Here is a 17,407-nt window from a genome sequence, read left to right as displayed (position 1 = left end):
GGCGCTGAAATACCTCCCCCCTTCATCCCTGCTCAGCATGGCATTTTGTAGGGTTGTATTCATTAGTTATTAGACCCCATCCATAGGAGGCAAAGGCTAGTACAGGGGAGGAAAATGAGTCACAGAGCGGTTAAATGACTTGCACCAGATTGCCCATTAGGTTAGTGTCAGAGCCGGGAGCAGAACCCAGGAGTCTCCAGCTCCCTGCTCGATCCACTAGATCCCACTCCCTCAGAGCTGGGAGCAGAACCCAGGACTCCACACTTCCAGTCCCCTTCTCTAACCTCTAGATCACACACACCTGGGAACAGCACAGGAGTTCTGATTTCCAGTCTCCACCCCCGCGCTAACCACTAGCCTTTCCTGCCCAGAGATGGTAACAGACCCCACCAGCCCTGACGCCTACTGCCCTGCTCTAACCACGGACCCACAGTCTCCCTCACCCCCAACCAGGAATCACCAGACCTACCAGTCCTGCCCCCGACCCCTCTGCTGTACCCATGGACACCACCTCTATGGGGCTGACCCAGGCCGGCGGCAGGGACCCTGCCCCACAAAGGGTTAAGAGTCAGCGCCCAGCCCACTCCCCTCAGCCAGCTTTCCGAAGGGCCCCAAGCAGCCCGGGGTTTCTCTCTCAGGGGCCCCCGCCCGCTCTCACCCCTTCCCCAGTGCGGACGCCGGGCGCAGGCCTGCGGGCATCGCTCTAGGAACTGCAGGAAATGAACCTCCAGCCGGGCCGGGGGGCCCGATCCTGCCACTGCAGCCTCGGGGGCGCGCTGGGATACCAGGGCAGCCGGACACCGCTTTTCCTGCTGCCCGCGGCGTTATTTTCTGCGCTCTCCGCTCAGCAAGTCTCTCCCCCCCGCCCACACACACTTTGCCTGGAGAGTTTTCCCCACGGCCCACAAGGTTTCAGCGTGAATCTGCCCCGCGCTCCCGCCCGGTCCTTCCTTCCTCGGGCGCTCCGAGGCGCTGGCAGCAATTCCAGGAGCCCAGGCGCACAGCCGGGGCTGCTGCGCTCGCAGACCCAGCCGCTGTGGGGTGGGGGCGCGGGTGTTTCCGCCTGTATGACGGAGCGAGATGAACGAGGAGGAGAATCCGGGACACCCCCCCAGCACAAAGCGGCCCCGCTGAGCAATGCTGGGGCAACGTGCCCCGGCCGAGGAGAGCCAGGAGCCGGCGGGACCTTCGCTTTGATCCCAGCCAGTGTCTGCGCGGAGTTTGCGCCTCGTTCAAACCCAGGGGGCGGGGAGGAAAGAGCCGGGCGGGCTGAAAAGGGGAGCGAGGCAGACAGAGCGAGGAAGGGAGGGCCGGAGGCCGGGCTTCGCGCTGAGGCTTCCCCCACCCCAGTGCCATCGCCGGAGGGGCTCTGCCCTGGGCTCCCCCGCCAGGGCCATGGCCACAGCCCAGGAGATGATCGAGCTGAAGAACCTAGAGCTGGAGAAGCGGATCGACCTGACCCGCGAGCCCCGGGGCACCCCGGAACGCCCCGTGCGCCTGGAGCGCACCAACGCCCTACGCATCACGCCCGGCAAGGTGCCCGAGCTCCTGAGCCGCGTGCGGCAGATCCGCCTGCTGGGCGGGCAGAGCGACCCCCGGCTGACGGGCCAGCTGGGCGAGGGCCACGCCTTCCGGCCCTGCACCCGCGGCCAGCAGACCTGGTGCGACTTGTGTGGAGATTTCGTCTGGGGAGGCCCCCGGAAGAGCCTGCAGTGCGCCCGTGAGTACCGGGGTGGGGGGCTCGCTCGGGGCAGCGGGGCTCTCCTGCAGGGGGGCGCAGGCAGCGGGACTGGCCGAGGCTGGGTTGTTGGCCCCTTCTTGGTAACCCAGCAGAGGGAACCCTGGCCCCGTACTGCTCTCTGAGGCCCATTGATGCGGGGTGGGCTTTCGGCGGGGGCATTTGCCCTGCCCAGGCTATAAACTCTCAGCCTGGCACCTTTCCCTGCAGACAGGCCAGAGGCATCTGGGGGCGGAGAGCCCTGCCCCTTCTGATGGAGATTGCGTGCAGCCATGGTCCCTCAGCTACTCAGGCTGCCCTCCAGTTCCCCTGCCAAAGCCTGCAGAGCAGGAGCCAGGAGAGGAAGTGAGGGGCAGGAACTAGGGGTCTACAGCTTCCTCCTTCCCAGAGTTCAGGCAGTGGCTCAGGGCACAGGCCTCCTGCCCCAACCCACCCAGGGGTCCCTTTGTGGTCTGAGAGAGGGCAGGAGACTCCCTTTCCTCCTCTGTTCTCTCCCTGGCTCTCCTCTCTGGTTGCCAGGATGGTGGGACCCTTCGTCTCCCGTTCTCCAGCCAGGGACAGCATAGTGCCCAGCGCATGGCTTCGCTACACAAAGAATCAGTGCCAGGCCATGCATCATCTCGTATCCGTGTTGCTGCCAGGCCACATGCCGCATGGGGCGGGCCATGTGGAGGGCCTGTGAGCTGGTGTGAGCAGCCCAGTTCTGGGGTACTCGCCCCTCTCCAGACCTCTACACTACAGTGGGGGGTCGACCTAAGATACGCAACTTCAGCTACGTGACTAGCGTAGCTGAAGTGGCGTATTTTAGGTCGACTTACCTGGCTGTGAGGACGGCGGCAAGTCGACCACTGCCGCGCCGCCGTCGACTCCGCTGCCGCCTCTTGCCGCGGTGGATTTCCGGAGTCGACGGCAGAGCGATCAGGGATCGATTTTATCGCGTCTTCACTAGACGCGATAAGTCGATCCCCAATAGACCGATTGCTACCCGCCGATCCGGCGGGTAGTGAAGACGTGCCCTCAGCCTGGGATGAACTCAGGGCTCAGCTCTTCAAACCTATAAGAACGGCCATACTGGGTCAGCCCAATGGTTCATCTAGCCCAGTATCCTGCCTCTGGCAGTGGCCAGTTCCAAGTGCTTCAGAGGGAATGAACAGAACAGGGTGATTATTGACTCAGTCCAGTCCCCCCAGAGGCCAGCACTTTGCTGCCTCCCCCAATCCAGCTCACCAGCTCCTGGCCTGCTCTGGGCTAAGCACAATGTGCAGACTCCACAGTGGGACCAGTGTTAGCTCATGCCTGGAGCTGGGGCCAGGTCCTGCTGCAGGTCCTGGCCCCATAGTAGGATCATTTCCAGGCTGATGAAATTTGGGATTGTCATGCACAACGAACTCTCGGTTCTGCCGAGCAATGCTTTCTGCTATGGGTCATTCTGTAGTGTTATCGCACCCAGGCCTGGCCAAGTCACCCTATCAACCCAACGGGCTCCCCCTGCTGGTGATTTCACAATGGTGCACAGAGGAAATTAGCCATGTGAAGACTTCAGAGCCCCCAGGACTCAGAGCCAGCCCAGGGCCTGTGAGAATGGTGATGCCGTGGGTATGTGGAATGCCCCCACACACATAGCATTGGGGTCTGCCTACATGGTGCGAAAGCTGCCTTGGGACACCATCTCACAGTGGTGCCTTACCCAACCCCCAGGAGCTCCCAGTCTTCCCCTGGGCCCCTGGGGAGCCCTGTGAATGTGTGTGTGTGTGGGGGCACTGTGGGGAAGAGGAGATGGTTCCCTATGCTGATCTCCAGTCGCCTTCTTCTGACCAGCACTCAGCACAGTGGGGAGAGAACCACAGCCAGCCCCTGTAGCTAGAGGGCCCCAGGATGCAGCACTGGTGTGGATGAAGAGAGAGTGAAAGCTCCTTTTGAAGGTGTTTAAACCCCAGCCCCTGGCACTGTGGGGTCTGGAGCTCCCAGCAGATGCACAGCAGGTCAGGAACCCCTACGCTGCATCCAGGGCCGGCTCCAGCATTTCTGCTGCCCCAAGCAAAAAAAAAAAAAAAAAAAAAGCCGCGATCGGCGGCGGCAGTTCAGCGGCAGGTCCTTTGCTCCTAGAGGGAGTGAGGGACCTGCCACCCCTGAATTGCCGCAGGTGCTGCCCCTCTCCCTTGGCCGCCCCAAGCACCTGCTTGTTAAGCTGGTGCCTGGAGCTGGCCCTGGCTGCATCCCTTGCCAGCCAGGTGCAGCTGTCAGTAAGAATCAGAGGGCTCGTTCGCCTGCCAATCACAGGAAGCGTGCATGCGGGAGGAAGCCCTGGGGTTAACGGACTCTCTACCTCGATCTGTTTGCCATGCTGTGCTGGCACTAGGCAGGCGTGGGTGCAAGGCCCCAGTGGCACAGATAGATCAAGGCTCTCCTCCAGCCATAGTATGTCAAGCTGGGATCTCTTCTGATCCTGAAAGCCAGGCAGAGCTGGGCTGGATGAGAGGTACTCTTGGGGAAACCCAAGGTGCTGCAGGAAGGGGGCGCCCTTCCCTCTAGGCCAGGGGGTAGAGCTCTGCTGCCAGAACCTGATGCCCTGCCTGTTTGCAGGCATTAAAGATGGTGGGGCACTGTCTGCAAGACTGGGGGTATTAACCTTAAGGGCTTGGCCAGGTCCCTCCTTGGGCGATGTTACGATCTGCCTCCCCCGGATCCCTCTTCAGTCTCCTCCGTTTCCATCCAAAGGCTTGGGTGGCATCGCTGTGTGGTGTCGAATAGCTGCTGCGTTCTGCCTCAGAGGCAGCTGCATTTCAGTGATGTGTGGCTGTGGAGTAGGGAGATCTCTCTGGGGGGACGGTAACACTGAGGCAGGGCCGACTCGCCCAGCCTGGGACAGGGAGGGAATGGAACCATTTGCTAGCTCCCAAATTCCTCCTTCTGCTAGAAGAGGCAGGGGCTGGTGGGGCCCATTCCTGGGAAGCAGGGGAGGCAACAGGCCTGGCTCAGGCTGGCTGGAGGGGTGCAGAATGGCACCGGGGTGTTTGTATGGGTTGGGAGAGTTGGCAGAGGCAAGGAGTGTCTCTGGAGTGGCTGGGCACTGAGGCTGGGCCTGGCAATGGGCACTGAGAGTGACAAGTGGGGAGCCATGCTGGCAGGCTCTGTGATGTTATTGCTGGAGATGATAGGCATGGAGGTGGGCGGGGCTCCTGAGGGGTCAGGGAATGGGGCACGGACCTGACAGCCCAGTGGTCAGTGCACAGATCCCTGTGAGGGCCCTAATGTGGGGCAATGGAGTGGTGGTAACTGGCGCCCTTAGAGACAGTACCAGTCAACTGATTTGGGCCCGTGCTCAGGAACGCCCATCCTGCCCCTGTTGAGCAGGGAGAAATGCATAGGGCAGAACAGAATATTTTAGAGATGGAAATAAATGGAGGCAGAAGTGTCCCATGCCGAAGGACATGGAGGCCCCACCCACCCCGACAGATTGACATGCCCCAGCTGCCAACCTGCTTTGCCTGCAATTTAGTGTGATTTCTCTTCCACCTCTGCCTCCACTTCCCCAGGGGCATCTGGGTCTCCCTTTGCTGCCAGCAAATCCCAGGCAGGTGGCCAGTGGGCTGCTGGGGTCCCTGGCAGCCCTCGAGCTGGAGCCCCCAAGGTTTCTGAGGGCCGGGGCTCTGGGGCAGCCCTGACGTGACAAGTTTCCAGGCTCCCTACCCTAGAGCTGGGAGCTTGAAAGCACTGGGAGCCTCAGCTCTAGCCAGGACTTGACACCTGGCTCTACCACAGAAAGCATGGAAGTCCTGAGACAGGCCTCCAGGCTCTGTGGCTCTACAGCAGCCCTGCCATGTGGGTTGCCCCAGGGCTGGGCATCCCGGGCTTGCAGGATCCCAGGCCAGCTGGCTCCCTGTGGTGCCCAACTCCGCAGTGGAAGAGGCTATTCTTCAGTGGCTATTGTGGTCGATTTTTCCATGTGTAGATCAGCCCTGAGATTTGCCATGATCCTTTCTGGACCAAAGGAGAAGCCAGAGCCTTTGGTTTGTTTTTAACCCTGGAAAAAGTGCAGGGGGTGGAATTTTCCTGGGAAGAAGGAGGAAGCTGAAACCTTTGCTTGTGTGACCCTGCCTGAGGGGATGGGGAGATCTGCCTGGCCCTGATGCTGGGCCAGAGACAGGTGAGCTGAGTCTTCCTTTCCCTTCTTGCTTTTCTGGGTCGCTTTGGGCCAGCGACCCCGCTCCCACAATCCGCTTTGCTTGCAGCTGTCACCCCACGCTGAGCCCTGTGCTCTGCGCCTCTGACCCCCCCCAGAGGATGGGACATGGGAACACTTTCAGCATCTCCCCTGAGGCAGTCTGCTTCTTCCTGTCCCATCCGCGGCTGCTCTAGTGTCAGGAGAGCTGCTTCCCCAGAGGGACAGGCAGACAAGGCTCTAACTGAACAGCACGAAGGCCAGTGTGGCAAAGCTCTTCTGATTGTAATTAATCTATCACTGAGAGCATCTGTCATGCCAAAGTGTTGCATCAGTTACAGATAAACTCTTTGACTCCCACCCCGCTGAATGCAGCTGCCTCTGGGGTGGAACACAGCAGCTGTTTAACAGCACACAGCAACCCTGGGACAGGAAGCAAAACTGTGTCCAACTGAAACTGCAGGGGGAGGCCAGGTCAGCAGAATTTAATGACCAATGTTGCACTTTGGCCCAAACTTGGTATTAACATGCAACGATTCGTGTGAAAAGAATAATAATAATACTTAGCACTTCTATAAATGCCAAGGGACTGTGACTGGCCACAAGGGGTCAGTACTGCACCGAGGTCAATACTAAATCAGAGAGGTGGACGCCCCCTACTGACCCACCAACACCACTTCCCGAAGCACACTGTGCCCTACCATCACGCTGGGACATTGGGGTTGGCAATGATTCAGGGGGAGAGGGTCCCCTACTGAGCACCCACCATACTTCCTGCAGCACAGCACCCCCTAGCACCCTGGGGCATTGACTGCCAGGGGAGAGCGCCCCCTACTGAGTTACCAATCCCACTTTCTGCATCCCCTGAGTCAGTTCCATGCAAGCACTCACCATGCTTATATGTGAGATCTAATGAGACCACAGTTAAATGAGGGGCAACTGCAGAGCCGGTTAGACATGGTGCCCAGTTGTGAGCAGGCTTGGCAGGATCTGATTTTTATTGTCAATGTTGATAAATGTCAATTTCATTACAAACCCAAATATTTCAGTCGGTAATAATCCAAATGTACCAATCCACGATGTAAGGAAAACGCTGCTTGAGAACTCGTTAGTTTGATTGAAGGGCAGTTACTTTGTGCATTTTGACAGGTGATGTTGTCAGTGTTGTGTTTAGCGGTTATAAAGCATTACCTTTTGGAATCTCAGCGTCTGTTCTCAGTACACAATTGTCTCCCCCCTCCCCCCTCATTTCCAGCAACTGTGAAAATTGAAATGGATAAAAATCTAAAAAATAGTTAAAAATAAATCTCGAGATTCTCCATCAAAATGATAAAAAAGTAACAATTTAATTCTGCCAGGCCTAGTTATAAGCGACTACCATCCCAGCCATCCCTGCCTCCGAACATGGCCTTTATTAGCAGCGGGTGTCTAAGATAAGTGGACTGCGGCACTGTAAAATCTATGGATCTGAGCCTCTGCTTCCTTACTGGTGTGACTGGAGTAACTCCAGTGGAGTGACACTGGTGTCAAAGAATCGCTGTGCTGCAGCGATAACCACTAGAGGGCGCCAGAGCCCTATTAAAAGTCATAGTTCCCCTCTAAAAGAACAGCTGAGAATCCATGGAAAACTTGGGAGGAACTTTCCATGGAGAATTAAGTGTGATGGTTCTGCTTCTGCAGCTAAATCCTGCTCCCCAAAGCTGGGGCATGGGGCCTCTTTCTCCTGCGGCTCGCAGGGCCAGTGATTGGAAAGTCTGGGTTGGAAATCACCATGGATTTGCTTCCTAAAGAGCCGTCTGGCTGCAGGCAGGGAACAGGGCAGCCTGGGACTCAGTGGGCTAGTTACAAGCTGACTAGGCATTCAAGTGTCTCAGCAAAATGGAAGTTTGGCTTCTCTCTCAGTGGAAGGAAGCTCATGTGTTGGATATAGACACTGGGATTGTTCTGATGTCCCAATTGCGGGGGAAGGCCCTTTGGGTGACCAGACAGGAAGTGTGAAAAATCAGGACGGGGGTGGGGGGTAATAGGCACCTATATAAGACACAGCCCCAAATATCGTGACTGTCCCTATAAAATCAGGACATTTGGTCACCCTAGAGGCCCTTGAGTTGCCTGAACCCACTGTCAACACCTATCATGATTATATCCTGACTCTTGTAATATGTGGTGGCTTTTGTCTCTATGGGTTACATGAAAATCTCCAAGTTCATTTTCTTCTGAAGTCACTGTCTAGCCCATGTGCTCGCAAAGAGAACCGCTTGAAAGCATGGCAAAGGCTCAGAAGCCAGAAGGCAAATAAGCACCCAAAATGTGTTAGTTTGTCATGATCTCATGACAAAGCCAGTCTTGTGACTTTTTCAGAGGCCTGATGTGATTTTATTTTTTTATTTGGGGGGGGGGGGGGAACTCCTGGCATTGCAGATACTGCAAAGAGAACAGAAGTGCCATGCTTTTCTCTCCCTCTGTCGCTGTTGGTGGCCCTGAAAAATAGCCACAACTGAACGCTAACATCTCCAAAATCGGAGGTGCTCTCGTTTTCTTTCTATAGTGCCCAACTGCTCCCATTTTCCCCACTCCCCACCTGGGTGCATGGAGGCTTGGGGTGCTGGCAAGAACACAGGACTACCTAGGAGTGAATTCAGCTCTGTTTTTCAAGCCATATATTTGGCCTGTGAAACCATATTCTCATTCAACCAGTTATTCTTTTGGTTTAAGATAGGGAACATTTTGAAATTCATCTTCTGATGTGGAAAGGCCAGAAAAGTGATGTGTTTGGGCCACAAAATGGCCTGGAATGAAATGAGGACCATGTTGTTTCTCCGTTTTTTTTAAATTATGTTTATACCAAGATTCCATAATCTTTGCCTCAGTCTTTGTTGCTCAGGAGATCTGGGGGAGGGGAGGGAAACCCCAAACTATTTTTCTTTCCAGAGCATTTGACCGATTCCTGCTACCAAGCTGAATCCTCTGTTTTGTGATATCACAGGTTGCAACAGAGAGGATTGTAATGTCACAAGCAGACTTCAAAGGTGGTGGGACCGAGGCCAGTAACACAGAACAAGGGGAAAGAAATGGAGAATTTGTTCTAACAGGGAAAGGTCTTTCCTATGGGGGAGAGGAGACCCCTGTGAGATAGGGTGTGGGGAAGAGGGCATCCCTACAAAGATTGGGGGGGGGCACACAGGGCAAGTGAGGGGGGAATCTCTTAGGCTGCGTCGTGGCACCATGTGACTGCCGTTGGAGCATTCCTCCTGCACAAGCCCATCTGCACTGCAGGAGCCACGTCCGGCTGCAGATCATCCAGGCGAATGGTTCCGGAGGCAGCCGGGTGCCCGTTAATAGGCTCTTTGTGCTGGTGGGTGGCAGTGTGGCTCTGGGGAAAGGTGATGCTGCTGGGACAGAGGCTCTTTGTCTCGGTCCCTTTGAAGTGTGTGCATGTTGGGGGGGATTGCTCTTTCCTTCGCCCCATGGAGGGTGTCTGAGTGGAGGCCTCGTGGCTGGGTACAGGGGGCTTTGCTGGGTCCATCAGAGGTCCTGGGGCTGGCAGGGTAGCATCCGGGTGCCACAGAGCTGCACAGTGCATTAATCACAGGGACAGAGAAATTGGAGGGGCAGCAGCCCCATTAGCTCCTGTCCAGCCCAGCCTTCCCTTAAGCCGGGGCCAGAGCATCCCCTGGGGTCTGTTTCCCTGGCCGCTGGCAGATGCTGGGTGTGCCACTGAAGGTGCTCCACCACCATCACAGTGAAGAGGGCAGAACAGGAACCCATCAAGGGTGCCATCCCCCTCTGTCCCTCTCCCTGGCTGCTGAGGCTGTGCCTGGCTCCACCTGGGATTGGCGTCCACCTGTAACGCCTGGTCCTTTCCCCTCCACCTGCACAGCTGCTTCCCAGGCTGAGCACCTGGCTCGTGTCTCCTCATCCCCCTATGCCACTTCCTTGGCAGACCCCAGCTCCGCAGAGGTGTGCGTGGCGTGGTACGGGCCAGACAACCCGTATGAGTGAGTGTCCCCAGAGCCCGGTCCCACCATCCCTCCCTCCCTTCCCTGGTGGATCTTGGGGGCAGGCAGCAGAGCTGGGATGACTGGAAAGGTGGGGTCCCCTCCAAGTGGCTGAAGGAGGCCCGTGCACTTGCTGATCGATTTCTGGTGGGGCTCTCATGGGACCCCGGCTCCTTTATTCCATTCTCTCCTGAAATCCCAAAGCGCAGGCCCGGATAGTCGGGATTCAGCCCAGAGTGGGGCCTCTCTGCTTCTGAGGACCCCACACTGGCCACCAGCTCTGGCTGAGATGGGGAGCCAATGACTCCCTCCTGGTCTGACAGGGGGTGGGGGTGATCCAAAGTTAGGTTTGTCATACAGCCCCGCTCCGAGTTCCCATGCGGCAGGACTCTCCCTGGGACCTGGGGATGTAAGCGGGGAGACAGGGAGCTAGGATAGGAAATACTGACCCATCACGCAGCTGATCGGGATATTCAATGGCGTCAGACTGCCCCGTCCTAGCCCTGGGGTTCTGGCAAGCGCTGGACCCCGGGGGCTGCTGCTCCTTCCAGCAGGCTGCTGGATTCTCCCCCACGCTGGCTCCCGTCCACCTAACGCTGTCTCCTCTTTCCTCTCCCCTCCCCCAGACTGCAAGTTCACCTGCCACTATCGGTGCCGTGCCCTGATCCGGCTGGACTGCAGCGGCCCCCGGTACCAGGACAGCGACCCGGCCGAGGCCAACGAACAGACAGTGGAGAAAGACACCAACGTGGTAGGAGAGCAGTTGGGATTCTGACCTAGGTCTGCAGGCTGCAAAATGCACCCATGTTGGGGGGAACAGGGCAGAAGCAGCTGGGAGCTCCCCCACAGTCAGTGCCCCCTGCCCCCCTCCCCACAGTGCCCCCTGCTGGGAGAGGCTGGGGCTGGAGTTCATCAAGCTCCTCCCCTTTCTATCTGTCCCCAGCCCAGGGCATGGGTGCTGCTCAGCTGCTGGGACGTTCCTTCCCCTCCCGTGCACATCAGTGTGCACGTGGGCTCAGCTGGCGTCCAGGGAGAGCTTCATAAATCTTGTTGTGGCCCTGGTGGAGGAGCCAGCTCCAATTTCATCCTGAGATTGTGGCTCCGCTCCCAGCAGCTGGGGCCTCCCGACTAAGGCCTTCCCAGGGGCAGGGACAGTGGGGGAAGGGTGGTGAGGCTCATTTGCACAGCTGGGTGGGCGCATTGCCAATTAACTCCATGCCATGTGCCGGGGTGGCTGTTCTGACACCTACCAACACTGTAGACAAGCACCTGGCCCCTCTGTCTGGATGCCCAGTGGGTCTGGATCCCCTACTGCCCACACACCCTGCCCCAGGTGCTGAGTCAGTCAGAATCTTCCCTGTCACCCCACCCTCATTATCAACCCCAATTCCCCTCCCCCACAGACCCACTGTTGTCCCTTTGCTCATCACTCCCCACCTATCCCCATTACAGATCCCAATTCCCCTCCCCCACAGACCCACCATTGTCCCTCTGCCCATCATGACCACCTACCCCCATTACAGACCCCAAATCCCCTCCCCCTCAGACCCACCATTGTCCCTTTGCCCATCTCACCCACCCACCCCCATTACAGACCCCAATTCCCCTCCCCCTCAGACCCACCATTGTCCCTTTGCCCATCTCACCCACCCACCCCCATTACAGACCCCAATTCTCCCCCCCCACAGACCCACCATTGCCCTTTGCCCATCACGCCCACCCACCCCCATTACAGACCCCAATTCCCTTCCCCCACAGACCCACCATTGTCCCTCTCTGAGCATGTGGAAAAGTTCTCGGGATGAAATCCAATGCAAAGGAAATCCTGTCTGAGCCCCACCCTGAGGGGACAACCTTCTAAACAGCAGTGAGTGTTGTGCTGGTGAATAGTGTCTGAGGGGCTGTTGATCCATCTGTAGAGCAGCAGGGAGGGTGATCTAGTGCTTAGGGCACTGGACTGGGACTTGGGAGGCCTGGGCTCAGTTCCTGGCTCAACCACAGACTCCCCGTGCCTCAGTTTTCCCATCTGTAAAATGGGAATCTTTCCCTACCTCCTTGGGGTGTGAGTGTAAAATCCCTTGTGGGGTGCTCCAACAATCCTGATGAGCACTATATAAGTACCTCTGGCTCTGGGGCACATGCCCGGGGTGCCATGCAGCCATTAGGTGGTGACAATGGGAACCCTGTGGGGCAGGGCCCATGTTTTCCTCTGTCTGTACACCCCAGCACAATGTGGCCTAATACAGTGATGCTGACTGGGCCCTCCAGGGGCCATAGCAACAATGAATCATCACAGCCAGTTGGCTGGATTGGAGCTGGTGAAGGTCTCCATCCCTGTGTAGCCTGCTCAGGAGAACCCTAAAGGCAGAGTGGCTCCTGGCTGGGTTGTGGGTCATCACGTGTCTCTTGTTGCCTTGGCTGAGGGGTTCACTGATGGTGGGTAGAGCAGGCTCCTTGTGGCCCTGTTGGGCTGTTGTAGTAACACTTTGCCTCCGACGGTGGGTCTGACCCACTCCCAGACAGCTGGGTGCTTTTCAGAGCTGTCTGAATGCCCCAGCCTGCGAATCCGGACCGGAATTCATAAAAGGCCAGGGTTTGTCATGGTATTACTGGTTCTTCCTGGTGCAATCAGAAATTCATCGATAGCTGCATCTCTCCAGGGAACACAGAGGGGAGTGGAGCGAACCAAACCTTGCCATCTCTGCGGGGGATCGGGGGCCCTGTGCTTTAGGCAAAGGAAGTTCAGTTTGTGTTTGGGGAAAGCTTTGGGGGGGGGGCTAGATTGTGCTTTGGTTTGGCTAAACGCTTGGGGGGCTAGCTTGAGTTTGGGAGGGAGGTTTGCATTTTGGGGCTAAGATTGGGGGGGGGGTCAGTGCATTTGGGGGGGGAAGTTCCCACCAGGTGGGAGGACTGGGTCTCACTCTTTCCAAATTGGGCTGCCCCTCCCTGATCACAAATGCAAGGAAGTGAGACTGCCTGGAATTCTCCATGCAAATGAGAACCTGAAAGCAGGGTCAACAGCCCCAGCACCCTGCCTGTGTCTCCAAGGTGCTGCTGGGGGACAATCACCGAGGCAGATCTGGGAGGGGACAAAGGGCAGCCAGGTTTCATCCCCACTCTGCACTGCCCCACACTGAACTGTTGCTGCTGGGGCTGTCACCACCTCCCTCATGCAGAAGAAAGGCAATTTCGTCTTAATGGAAATGATCCTCATGTCCTGCTGAGTTAGTGTGTCTGTCTCTCTCCTTTGGTCCTTCTGGCCTAAGCTGCACCCACCTCTGACTCCTGGGTGAAAGGGCTGATTAACTCCGCACACACCTACCTACCTACCTACCTGAGAGCATTGCTGGGTGGTTAGAGCACAGGCCTGAGAATCGGGGCTATTCCCAGGCTGGCTTAGGGCACTAATGTGTGACGGGGAGACCTGACCTCAATTCCCAGCTCCACCACGTGTCCTGTGTGACATTGGGCGAGTCACTTTAGGCCCAGCTCCTGCAAGGTCGTTAGGCCGTAAAGACCTTGAAGAAGCTGGCCCCAGTCTCTGTGCTTTAGTTCCCCATGTGTGATATGGGGGTCCTGGCCCTTCCCTGCCTGGCGGGAGGGCTGGGAGGTAGGGTGACCAGATGTCCAGATTTTATTGGGACAGTCCCGATTTTTGTGTCTTTCTCTTATATAGGCTCTACCCCCCCCACCCCGTCCCAATTTTTCACACTTGCTGTCTGGTCACCATACTGGGAGGATAAATACATAAGGCCTGTGAAGCGCCCAGATACCGCCATGATGGGCGCCCTGCCAGGCTCATGTAGACACGCTGAGCGAGGCGGAGGTAGTAGTGGCGTCCCTGCATAATGGGAGATGCTGGCCCCAGGCTGGCTAATGTTTGTGAAGCGCCGACGAAGCGCGGCCGCCGCAGGCAGGGCGAGCTGCTTTGGGGATGAAATCACGGCCGGAAAGGGGAGGGTCCGGAGCGCGTTCGCCCCGCCCCAGCTGGCTGCGCAGCCTCCCCCAATGCGGGCCGGCCCCTGGTGCAGTGTGTACGTTTCAATCTCAACGGCTCGGCTGCAGCCAGGCGACGGCGAGGAGGAGCCGGGACCACAGGCGTGCAGACGGGCGGTCAGTGCTTCGGGGAGAGGGCGCACGCTGCGCCCCGACCTGCTTCATCGTCCGAGCCCGGTTCGGACCCAGCCTCGGGGGCTGCCGGTAGATCCGGGCTTGTTCCGAGCGGGCCCGGTGATCTGAGAGCTCCCAGCCCGGGCCGGAGAAGGGCGAGGCTGGTTTCCAGGGGCGGAGGGCGAGCAGCGACCGGGGAGGGGATGAGCGAGTGCGAGCCGGGGACCCCGTCCTTCGAAATGACCTGGAGCAGCACCACTAGCAGCGGCTACTGCAGCCAGGAGGACTCGGACTCGGAGCTGGAGCAGTACTTCACGGCGCGCACCTCCTTCATCCGCAAACCCCACAAGGACAAGGTGAGGTGGAGCCCCGATTCGGAGTGGGGGGGGGATCCGGATCCCCCTCAGTGCCCGAAAGGGGAGTCCCGATTCGGAGTGGGGGGGATCCGGATCCCCCCAGTGCCCGGTAGGGGAGCCCCGACTTGGAGCGTGCCGGGGGAGGGGAGAAGAATCCGGATTTCCCCGTACGTGGATGGGGAGATCCAGATCCTCGAGCTGGAGTTTGCCCCCCTTCCTTTGAACCAGATGACTGTTATTTCGATTGCCCTTGTGCCCAGAGCCCCGGTCTGCTTGGCGCTGCGCAGACACACTGTGGGATGAACAAGACCCCTGCCCAAAAGACCTCATTGCCGCCTGATCCGATTTCTTCGGACCCGATCCTGTTACTCCTGGGTCCTGCTTCTCCACTGGCTGGTCCCCTATGTGCCTTGGGGAGCCACACGGGCTGAACGGGCCGCGGATGGGGGGCTGCCCTGTGTGTCTCCGAGGTGAGCGAAGTTTGGTGGAGGGGGGCTGACTAGCCCAGGCTCTGGGCACTTAGCAAGCAGGCTGATTGGGCTCATCCCAGGGTACCGGGGCGGGGGACTGGTAGTCCATACGCCTCCATTGAGCCTTCCCATGGGTGTATCAAATGCGCTTGGTTGGGTAGGCGTGTTTTCCGGGAACCTTTTTTTTTTTTTTTTTTTTTTGAGGTGTGTGTGTATATGTGAAACTAACCTTTTCGCTGCTGTCACGGGGGCTGAAGTACTTTGGCCAAATGCCATGGGGGGCCAGTCGGGAGGGGGGGTTTCCTGTCTCCCTGGCCTGGCTGGCGCATGGCTCGCTGAGGTCTGTGGGGTAAAGAGAGGTGGGGTATTGCCCTTCAGCTGTGGCAACATCACACGTGGCGTGAGTTTGGTGGGTCTCCTGCCAACCCCTTAATGGGCATTTAGTGTAAAACCCTCACTTAGTTTGGCACCACTGGAAGACTTGGCTTTTGGGAGGGTGCGGGTCAGGATTGAGGGGCATTGGCTGAACTGGGAGGGACCCAGGACTGGAACAGCGGTCGGGGGCTGTGGGTTGAGACTGGGTGCAGCTGCACTGTTATCCGGCTCTCCGAATTCTTCACCTTTTCCATCTGTCTTCGGGCTTCCAGTTCCTGTGGTGTCCGTCCCCAGAGTGCTGGGCACTGAGGTGGTGGTAAGGGCAGGAGGAGCTCTCTGGTTTTATGCATCAATCTAACACTCCCAGGTCATCCTGGCAGATGGGGGAGGGAGGAATGGGGAGGTGGCAGATGGAGGCTGAGTTAGGGAGATCTGCCCCGGAGGACCCTGTGGCAGGGCACCAGCTTGAGCTATGTCTGGCACCCAGAACGGTGAATGGTCATTGAGGGACAGGCTCGAATTGCCACATGGCACCATTGCCCTGTGATGGGGCATCTGCCAGGCTCCTTCTCTGCCTGAGGAGGCCCAACCCACCCGGCTCTGTGCTACCCGAGGGCAGGCTTGTGGGGAGAAGGACATAGTGTCTGAACTTGGCAAGCTGGTGTGGAGATGGAGACCCAGCCTGAAGGGTGCTGCTGTACTGAAGGGCCCAGGGCTGTTCCAGCACTGGGATCCTGGCCACCTCTTAGCCCAGGGGTGGGCAAACCTTTTGGCCTGAGGGCCAAATCTGGGAATAGAAATTGTATGGCGGGCATGAATGCTCACAAAATTGGGGTTAGGGTGTGGGAGGGGGTGAGGGCTCTGGTTGGGGGTGCGGGCTCTGGGGTGGAGCCAGAAATGAGGAGTTCAGGGTGAGGGACGGGGTGCCAGGCTGTGGCAGGGGAGTGGGGTGCGGTGGGGGGGTGAGGGCTTCGGTTTGGCGGGAGGGCTCTGGGGTGGGGATGATGGGTTTGGGGTGCAGGAGGATGCTCTGGGCTGAGATCGAGGGGTCCAGAGGACGGGAGGAGGATCAGGACTGGGCAAGGGGTTGGGGACCAGGGAAAGGCTCAGGGGTGCAGGCTCCGGGCAGTGCTTACCTCAAGCGGGTCCCGGAAGCAGTGGCATGTCCCTTCTCCGCCTCCTATGCGGAGGCGCGGCCAGGCGGCTCTGCACGCTGTCCCGTCTGCAGGCACCGCCCCTACAGCTCCCATTGGCTGCGGTTCCCAGGGAGCAGGAGCTGCAGGGGTGGCATTTGGGGCGCGGGCACCGTGCAGAGCAGAGGCCCCTGGCTGCCCCTACGCATAGGAGCCAGAGTGGGGGCCATGCCCTGCTTCCAGGAGCCACGTGGAGCAGCCCCCAACCCTGCTCCCCCGGGCTGGAGCAGGGCAAGCCCCAGACCCCGCTCCCTAGCGGGAACTCGAGGGCTGGATTAAAATGGCTGGCAGGCCGTAGTTTGCCCACTGCTGTTTTAGCCACTCTTGTGCCCTGCCTCTGTCTCCATCTGTCCTAAGAAGCTGTGGGACCCGAGGGGTTGGAGCTGGGCCCTCAGAACCCAACAAAGAGATGACTGGACTTGTCTTAAAAGCTGCAGGGTGGGTAGCGTCTGTGCCACCCACTGGCCAAAGGGCTCCATGGACCAGTGCCCAGCGTTGCGATGACAAACCTCCAGCTGCCACCAGCCAAAGGAGGTTGCATTGTTAGTGGGTAACAGTGGCTAGGGAGGTCCTTGCGCATGGTGTCCCCTTGGAGCCCTACAGAGTGCTCTGGGGCCACTCAGCCTGTGGCCCTACAGGAGCTGAACTGGGCCAGCATTGTGGGACATGTTGCCCCTTGGTGCTATTCACCAAAGGACCGGGAATCTGGCTGACCTTTGGCTCAGCTCATGGCTTTGGCAGATGATCTGAGGTCAGGAGACACAAGGGTGTGAGACGTGGGATGATCTCAGCCTCTGGGGTGAGGATGAGTTGGTTCCACTCAACTGGTGACTGGAACAGATTGTGTGTATACGTACATACGGGGAGGCGTGGATGAATTGGGGGAGTTTTTAATTCCCCAAAGGGAATTGCTGATTTAGCTGGCAAAAACTAAGCAAAGTGGGAATGGGTGTTGTGCAAACTTCAACCCCCTGCCCTCTGCTAGTGCACTATGTTCCTGGCCAC

The 17,407-nt window shown here is 58.2% G+C and overlaps 1 protein-coding gene across 1 annotated transcript in view; it reads left to right on the top strand.

Annotated features, from left to right (window-relative positions):
- Nucleotides 1-1,380: 1,380 nt before the first annotated feature.
- Nucleotides 1,381-17,407, top strand: part of RASSF1 (Ras association domain family member 1) — a 29,912-nt gene continuing 13,885 nt past the window's right edge. Inside the window, exons 1-2 of the mRNA XM_065408044.1 lie at nucleotides 1,381-1,720; nucleotides 10,525-10,649. Coding sequence (XP_065264116.1) covers nucleotides 1,396-1,720; nucleotides 10,525-10,649 — 450 coding nt within the window. The 5' untranslated portion in view covers nucleotides 1,381-1,395. The remainder of the gene's footprint in view (nucleotides 1,721-10,524; nucleotides 10,650-17,407) is intronic.

Source organism: Emys orbicularis, chromosome 7 (genome assembly GCF_028017835.1).
Source record: "Emys orbicularis isolate rEmyOrb1 chromosome 7, rEmyOrb1.hap1, whole genome shotgun sequence".
In the NCBI taxonomy this organism is placed as follows: Eukaryota; Metazoa; Chordata; order Testudines; family Emydidae; genus Emys; species Emys orbicularis.
This window is presented reverse-complemented; position numbering and strand designations above follow the sequence as displayed.